This window comes from Lipotes vexillifer, unplaced genomic scaffold (genome assembly GCF_000442215.2).
Source record: "Lipotes vexillifer unplaced genomic scaffold, Lipotes_vexillifer_v1.1 scaffold2532, whole genome shotgun sequence".
Classification (NCBI taxonomy): Eukaryota; Metazoa; Chordata; class Mammalia; order Artiodactyla; family Lipotidae; genus Lipotes; species Lipotes vexillifer.
In genome coordinates, this window is record NW_006785617.1 from 107004 (window position 1) to 115721 (window position 8718).

Here is an 8718-nt window from a genome sequence, read left to right on the forward strand (position 1 = left end):
AGCGTATCAGGGCTTTAACCTAAACCACTTGGCAGATGCCAACTTCTAAATGAAGAAAACTGCAGTTTTCCTCCTACAGCCAGGAAAGACATTCAATCACAATGGAGTATTTACCTGTGTGACACCTTTTATGATAAATCAGCATGTGGTTCTGAGTGAATCTTGCACCACATTCATCACAGACAAAAGGTTTTTCCCCTGTGTGAATTCTGAAAGCACAACATTCAGAGGGTAACTCAGGATGTGTCAAAGCTCACTCTGCATTACCATCTCCTCCCTCACCTGGGGAGACACTTTGCTCCAAGAGCCCGAATGCGAAGGACTGAAAGGTGGCGAGGCCCAGGACTCTCACCTCCAAATCAGCCTCTGCCCGAGTCAAGACCGCCACATCCCCACCAGACGCCGAGTCCCCCCACGTGCTGCCCCCAGGTGCAGGCACAGGCTGTGCCTCTGCAGGCTGTTTACACCACCAAACAGCACCGTGTCGTATTTATAAAGCTCCCTCATTGAGAACAGTCACCCACAGACACCTTAGGAACCATGCTGACAAAAGTACCACGTGATCAAAATGTTTACCATCCTTTCCTAGTTTGACGTAAACAGTCTAGACTAGAAAGAACTGTTATCAACACATGAAGCCAGCCGGTCCCTGGGGTGCATGCGTAAGCACTGCACTTCAGGGCGAGGATGGAGTGGCTGTAACCATGTTTACTGAGCCCTTCCTGAGCCGGGCTATAAATGACAATAAAAGGACAAGAAAACACCCAGCTCCCACCCCTGGACTGGCCCAGGATGATGGCAGATCTAGGGGAGAGTAAAAAACTGCTTTGTCTGGATTTCAAGCATAAGTACTGAGCACTGCAAGGGAATTTATTTAAAAACTGAATGTCACCCACCTACACTTCAAAAATCAGTAACTGGAGTCCCTGTCCGTCCTAATCCTGGAGCTTAGATTGACTGGCAACAGGCACTCTGCAAGCCCAGAGAAGTGTCGCCCTGCTGAGGTCTTCAGTGGGACTCGCCACCCAGCCCGTCACAGGACTGAGTCCCAAATGAAGGGTCAGGAAGTGGGATGGGGTCGTTGGCCCCACTCGGCAAGGGTGGCGGGAGGCCTCAGCACCAGGAGCGGGAGAGGCCCCTGTGCCTCAGCGGGAGGCACGGGTCCCCATCAGACGGGCCCGCGCCCAGGGAGCGCCATGCCCGCATCTCTGCCTCGAGAGAGAACCCTGAGGCTCAACGCAGCCCCCGACTTTGAGAGGGAGCGAACTGAAAAGTGACCCATCCCGCAAGGCAGCCACACCGGCCGCCTCCTGCACGCCCCCCACGTCTCCACGTGCGTTCTGGGGTTCGAGGTGGCCCGTGCCTACCTCAGGTGGGTCTTGAGGGCTGAGGGCTGCGAGAAGGTGGCCGGGCACTCGGTGCAGCCATAGGGCTTGTGGCCCGTGTGCGTGCGCTCGTGCAGCCGCAGCGCCGTTTTGGAGCTCAGGCCCTTGCCGCACTGCTGGCACTGGTGCCGCTCGCCGCCGCCCTCGTGCACCTGCACCACGTGCCGCTTCACATCCTTCTTCCTCTTGAACTTCTTGCCACACAACTCGCACGGGAAGTGGCGCTCGCTGCTGTGCACGTGGCGCTGGTGGCCCTTCAGGTTGCAGCGGTTGGCAAAGGTCTGGCCGCAGGTGTCGCAGCGGTGGACCACCTCGGTGGCCACGCCGTGGTGGTGCCGCACGTGCTTCAGGAAGCTCTTCTCGTACAGAAAGGCCTTCTCGCAGCGCGTGCACCGGAAGCTGCTCCTCCGCCTCCCCGCGCCCTCCTCCTCCTCGTCCTCGTCCTCGTCCTCGTCCTCCTCCCCCTGCCCCTGACCCACCTTCGGCAGCACTGCCTCCGCCTCGGCCCCAGCCCCGCCATCCTCATCTTTCGTGACTGTGACCAGCTCCTTCACCGTCCCCCCGGCGTCTGCGCTGGGCTCACGGGGGCCCCCGCGGTCCCCGGCGTCCTGCTCGGCACTCTTCTGCTGCTCTCGGAGTCGTCGAGTGTACTTCTTTTTAGGGATTTCCACGAACACCTTCCTCCCAGCCAGCCTCCCGCTAGCCCTTCTGAGCTTGGGGTAGGGGGACAGCGTATCAGGGCTTTAACCTAAACCACTTGGCAGATGCCAACTTCTAAATGAAGAAAACTGCAGTTTTCCTCCTACAGCCAGGAAAGACATTCAATCACAATGGAGTATTTACCTGTGTGACACCTTTTATGATAAATCAGCATGTGGTTCTGAGTGAATCTTGCACCACATTCATCACAGACAAAAGGTTTTTCCCCTGTGTGAATTCTGAAAGCACAACATTCAGAGGGTAACTCAGGATGTGTCAAAGCTCACTCTGCATTACCATCTCCTCCCTCACCTGGGGAGACACTTTGCTCCAAGAGCCCGAATGCGAAGGACTGAAAGGTGGCGAGGCCCAGGACTCTCACCTCCAAATCAGCCTCTGCCCGAGTCAAGACCGCCACATCCCCACCAGACGCCGAGTCCCCCCACGTGCTGCCCCCAGGTGCAGGCACAGGCTGTGCCTCTGCAGGCTGTTTACACCACCAAACAGCACCGTGTCGTATTTATAAAGCTCCCTCATTGAGAACAGTCACCCACAGACACCTTAGGAACCATGCTGACAAAAGTACCACGTGATCAAAATGTTTACCATCCTTTCCTAGTTTGACGTAAACAGTCTAGACTAGAAAGAACTGTTATCAACACATGAAGCCAGCCGGTCCCTGGGGTGCATGCGTAAGCACTGCACTTCAGGGCGAGGATGGAGTGGCTGTAACCATGTTTACTGAGCCCTTCCTGAGCCGGGCTATAAATGACAATAAAAGGACAAGAAAACACCCAGCTCCCACCCCTGGACTGGCCCAGGATGATGGCAGATCTAGGGGAGAGTAAAAAACTGCTTTGTCTGGATTTCAAGCATAAGTACTGAGCACTGCAAGGGAATTTATTTAAAAACTGAATGTCACCCACCTACACTTCAAAAATCAGTAACTGGAGTCCCTGTCCGTCCTAATCCTGGAGCTTAGATTGACTGGCAACAGGCACTCTGCAAGCCCAGAGAAGTGTCGCCCTGCTGAGGTCTTCAGTGGGACTCGCCACCCAGCCCGTCACAGGACTGAGTCCCAAATGAAGGGTCAGGAAGTGGGATGGGGTCGTTGGCCCCACTCGGCAAGGGTGGCGGGAGGCCTCAGCACCAGGAGCGGGAGAGGCCCCTGTGCCTCAGCGGGAGGCACGGGTCCCCATCAGACGGGCCCGCGCCCAGGGAGCGCCATGCCCGCATCTCTGCCTCGAGAGAGAACCCTGAGGCTCAACGCAGCCCCCGACTTTGAGAGGGAGCGAACTGAAAAGTGACCCATCCCGCAAGGCAGCCACACCGGCCGCCTCCTGCACGCCCCCCACGTCTCCACGTGCGTTCTGGGGTTCGAGGTGGCCCGTGCCTACCTCAGGTGGGTCTTGAGGGCTGAGGGCTGCGAGAAGGTGGCCGGGCACTCGGTGCAGCCATAGGGCTTGTGGCCCGTGTGCGTGCGCTCGTGCAGCCGCAGCGCCGTTTTGGAGCTCAGGCCCTTGCCGCACTGCTGGCACTGGTGCCGCTCGCCGCCGCCCTCGTGCACCTGCACCACGTGCCGCTTCACATCCTTCTTCCTCTTGAACTTCTTGCCACACAACTCGCACGGGAAGTGGCGCTCGCTGCTGTGCACGTGGCGCTGGTGGCCCTTCAGGTTGCAGCGGTTGGCAAAGGTCTGGCCGCAGGTGTCGCAGCGGTGGACCACCTCGGTGGCCACGCCGTGGTGGTGCCGCACGTGCTTCAGGAAGCTCTTCTCGTACAGAAAGGCCTTCTCGCAGCGCGTGCACCGGAAGCTGCTCCTCCGCCTCCCCGCGCCCTCCTCCTCCTCGTCCTCGTCCTCGTCCTCGTCCTCCTCCCCCTGCCCCTGACCCACCTTCGGCAGCACTGCCTCCGCCTCGGCCCCAGCCCCGCCATCCTCATCTTTCGTGACTGTGACCAGCTCCTTCACCGTCCCCCCGGCGTCTGCGCTGGGCTCACGGGGGCCCCCGCGGTCCCCGGCGTCCTGCTCGGCACTCTTCTGCTGCTCTCGGAGTCGTCGAGTGTACTTCTTTTTAGGGATTTCCACGAACACCTTCCTCCCAGCCAGCCTCCCGCTAGCCCTTCTGAGCTTGGGGTAGGGGGACTTAGCGATCTCTTTTCTCTTGTCTGGCTTCTCCCTGGACTTTCTCGAGGGCAGGTCTGGCAACAGGCTGCTGCCAATTCTTGCTGCTGGGGGATCCAAGGAACCAGCGACGCCGTTGGCCAGAGGGCTGTCCGCAGCCACACCTGCCCGAGCATCAGGGGAGACAGCAGCAGAGACCTGGGAGCCGCTGCTCCCTTCTGCCTCCTGAGACTCCGAGAAATTCTGCAACTCCAAAAGTACCGACTCTAACATCTGTTTCTTCAACTGAAAACAAGTTTCAGATAAGTCCAAACATTTCAGCTTTTCTGCCATTTCCAGCATTCGCTGCACCCGATCTTCCTCCACCTGGACCTTTGCAGTGTAGACGAACTCAAGAAAAGAAGCGAAGTCAGCCACCTGCACTTCGTCTAAGTAGACGTTAGTCCTCGAGCCATCCGCAGTCTTCTCGTTAAGAAACACTTCCTTAAAAAACTTGCTGGTGGCTGCCAGCACCGCCTTGTGGGCCATGAATTCCTCCCGGACACCCTGGTACTCCACGCTGACAGTCACGTCGCACAGGTGACCCAGCAGGCGGAGCTGGTGCATTTCATGCAGAAGGTTAAGCGGGGAGGACTTGGATTCCAGCAGAACTGCACCACTCTCCATGTTTCTTCTTCCCAGGAACAGTTCTGAAAACAAACCAAGAATTATTCATGCATGAGCAACCTCCGAAGTAGAAGGATTAAAAATTATGAGGATTATATCAGTTCTTTAAAGAATACAAACTGATTAACGACCTAAACCTAACTTTTCTCATGTACAGATTCAAGTCACGCGTCACTTCTTAGCATTTTTCTGAAGCCCTGATGCACCTTCATGAGATATTTGCATGAAAACGGGCTAAGACTGCCCTAAAGATAAAGTGATGATTAATGAAATACATTAAAGCAGTAACTGGCTTCTCTACGTCATTTTGTAATTTACATACAGACCCAGACCCCCAAACTAACAGAATTTATAGCAACAATAAATAATGTCTACTACTTTGATCAGGAAACCAAATAAAACAAAATATAATACATGGCGGCCACGGATGAGAGCAAACCTTGTCTACCTTTGAAAACAACCAACTAAACTACTTTATATGAAGAAAATTTCACGGAAAGTAGCCCACAATTCACAGTCATTCTCCAACCTCGTTAAGTCCCTCCTACTGGAGTCACCGTCACTGCACCGAAGCGATGCGGGGCAATGCGCCGGGGGCACAGCTGCGCTACGCCGAGCAGGGCCCCCAACACCTCCGAGTCGCAGTGGCTCCCGTGCTGGAGGCTGACAGGCCGTCATGAGGGCTGCAGCCGCGCCGGCCGTCCCGGCGACCCTCGAGCAGGCGTCACGGGGGAGGCCCTGACAAGGTCACAGGGCGGCCGGGCCGGACTCGGGCCTCCCCGCGCACCACCTTCCCGCCGCCAGGCCCGGACCGCCCGGGGGTCCGTCCTCCTGGACCCGGCGCGGACGCTCCCCCCGGCGCACCCGCCTTTAGCTCCCGCATCCGCCGCCCGCCTCCAGGCTCGGCCGGGTCCCTGAGGCCGGCCTCACCTGCCCGATCCAGCTCCTCAGCGCCCGCTGGTCGGCGGGGCAATGGCCGCAGGTGGCCGCTTCTGCCCTCGTCCGCCGACACCTAGGCCAGCCCCGACTCCCCGGCGGCCTCCCGGCCCGCGCGTGGCCCCTGAGCCCGACTCGGAACCCAGGCCTAGCGCCCTCTGCCTCGCGGGCCGCGCACGCACCGCCCCGCCGCCGCCGCCGCCGCCGCCGCCGCCGCCGCCGCCGCCGAGCTTCCGAGGACTAGGCCCCGGAACGGACAGACTGCCCGACGGATGGGGGTGCGGGGCGCGGCGCCGGCGAAGGCGACGCCGATTGGCCGCGGTGGGCCCGGCCCCGTCCCTCGCCGGTAGGGGAGGACCTGCGCATGCACGTCCCACTGCGGAGGCCATTTGGGGAAGTTACGTGATCCGACACACGCTGCCGCCGTACGCCTGGCCGGCTGCGCAGGATTGCGTCACCCGCCGCGACCCACGGTCCGCGCCTGCGCAGAACACTGTGCCGGCGGCTCTGCGCTTCTCGCTACGCGGCGGGGGCAGGGCCGGCCCACCCCCGAAAGTCACGTGACCTGCGGGGCACGCACACCGTCTCACGTGGGTCCCGCCCCGGTTCCAGCCCATGGGCAGTACAGCAGGTGGGCGGGTCGCCGGATGGGGTGGAGCCCCTGGAGGAGCGGGGCAGAGAGAGAGGGCAGGGAGGTGGAGGGGCGGGGCGCTGGAGGAGGCAGGAGGGGGCGGGGCGGCGGGAGGAGGTTGCAGGAAAGGGCGCGGCTCGGGTAGAGGGCGCGGCGCCTCCACGTGCCGCAAGAAGCGGTTGTTGGATACCCAGCGGCGCCTTGCAGAGTCGGCGGCTGAGTTCGTTCTGGGCACGCGGCAGGCGGGTGGGCAGTCAGGAGCTGAACCGGAGGCCGTCTGTGCTCCGACAGCCTCCGAGCCTCGGGCTCCGGCCGCCGCTCCCGGGTGTGTGCAAGCCGTCGGCCGTTCGCCGGCGACCCCAGGGTACGGGCCCTCGCGTCCCAGAGGCTTCACATCGCTACTCCGAGCCTCCGTTTGTCCTCATTTCTCCCAAACGCCCAGCGGACCCTGGGCCGATCTCTCATCCGGTGTCTTCTGGTTCAGTTTATGCAGTGTAGACAACGTCCAGAAATGAGACAGATCCTCTGCGCAGTCATCATCTGGAACAGCGGTCCCCAACCCTTTTGGCACCAGGGACCGGTTTCGTGGAAGACAGGTGTTTTTGGTGGTGGGGGGGTGACGGTTCAGGCAGTAACGTCAGCGATGGGGAGCTGCATATGAAGCTTTGCCCGCCGCTCACCTCCTGCTGTGCGGCCAGGTTCCTAACAGGCCGTGGACCGGTAGTGGTCCACGGCCCGGGGGTTAGGGACCCCTGATCTAGAACAACCCCTCTCTTACTGTCTCTGTCATAGCCTGTAAAGCATCTGCCTGAAGCGGCTGGAATGCAGTGTGGACACGGGGAGCAGGGCCGGGGTGAGAGGGTCCAGGCAAGGAGGTCTCGGACAGCAGCCTCTTTCGAATGCTGCCGGGGGGAAGGAAAGGGAGCATTTGAAAATAACTGTACTTACCATCCTTCAGCGTCTGTGTTTAGGGCTATAAGCGCTTCCACAGAGTGGGAGGCCTTGCCCTGATGGACCCAGTGTCTCTGGTTGAAGGAGCCCGGGGCCAGGAAGCCTGGAGGCCTTGTGGCAGAAGATGGTGCTCAGCTTGCCTGGGCCTGGCTCCTCCTCGACGCAGGGCACATGCCACCCGCCCTCCCTGCCACCTATGGTGACACCTGGCACTGTGCCTACCTGACCTCCCTGGGTGTAGTCAGCGCACAAGCCAGACCTTGGGGAAGTGGGTTGGCCGCTATTCACAGTGGAGCGCAAACAGGACAAAGCAGTTCTACCATCTTTCCCGCCCTACTTTCTAGCTTCTGATTTGTACAAACGCATACAATCTCTACTTTCTGCTGCAGCTAAAAAACACGGCAGGACTCTGCTGGTTCCAGAACAGTGCTGCCCTCCTCACACACCTATGGGCTTTTCCTACCTCCAGGTGCACCCAGAAGTGGATCCTGCTGTCGCTCCCCATCTCAGGAGGATTTCCAGAAGCCATCTCAGTTCCTGGAGGCTGGGCTCAGCCCCAGGTGCACACGCTGAATTTAGTCTTTCTCCAGCCTAGGACTCTCCTGCCCTCCCTCACTTGGGTCCCCGACTTCCTCCTGCAAATGGATCTCCTCCCTGCAACTTCCCCCAAACTGGTCCCAAGTCTCAGGATAATAAGAACAGAATGTGCTTGATGGTTACAGAAGGTGGGTCACTACTACCCACCCCCAGTTACTGGTATTAGTCACTTCTCACAAAACTCTGTGTGGGGGGGGGGTAGTATTATTACCCTCATTATACAGATGAGGAGACTGAGGCACAGGGAGGTTAGCCAACTTACCCAAGATCACACAGAGAGCAAGACAGAGCCAGGGTACAACCTCCACAGCTCAGCTCTGTGCAGACCACATGCCTCCCCGGCTACAGCAAAATAGAGCTGTCTCTTGTCAGATCAGGTAAAGGTCAAAAGGGAACTAGAGAGGGTGTGATAAAATAGCATCCTAGAAATTCCATGTCTGGTTTGCATGAGTGCAGAAGTGAACACTGAGAAGTTGTGGTTTCTAAGATGCTGGGGGGACATGGGAGGACTTCTCACAAAAGCCCAGGGATTTATGGGCTTCCCTGGTGGTTCAGTGGTTGAGAGTCCGCCTGCTGATGCAGGGAACATAGGTTTGTGCCCCAGTCTGGGAAGATCCCACATGCCGCGGAGCGGCTGGGCCCATGAGCCATGGCCGCTGAGCCTGCGTGTCCGGAGCCTGTGCTCCGCAATGGGAGAGGCCACAACAGTGAGAGGCCCGCGTACCGCAAAA

General features: G+C 59.1%; 1 protein-coding gene across 1 annotated transcript in view; it reads right to left on the minus strand.

Moving 5' to 3' along the window:
• Window positions 1–4872, minus strand: part of GZF1 (GDNF inducible zinc finger protein 1) — an 8188-nt gene extending 3316 nt beyond the window's left edge. Inside the window, 2 exon segments of the mRNA XM_007457686.1 lie at window positions 2229–2323; window positions 3482–4872. Coding sequence (XP_007457748.1) covers window positions 2229–2323; window positions 3482–4872 — 1486 coding nt within the window.
• Between the last annotated feature and the right edge of the window lie 3846 nt (window positions 4873–8718).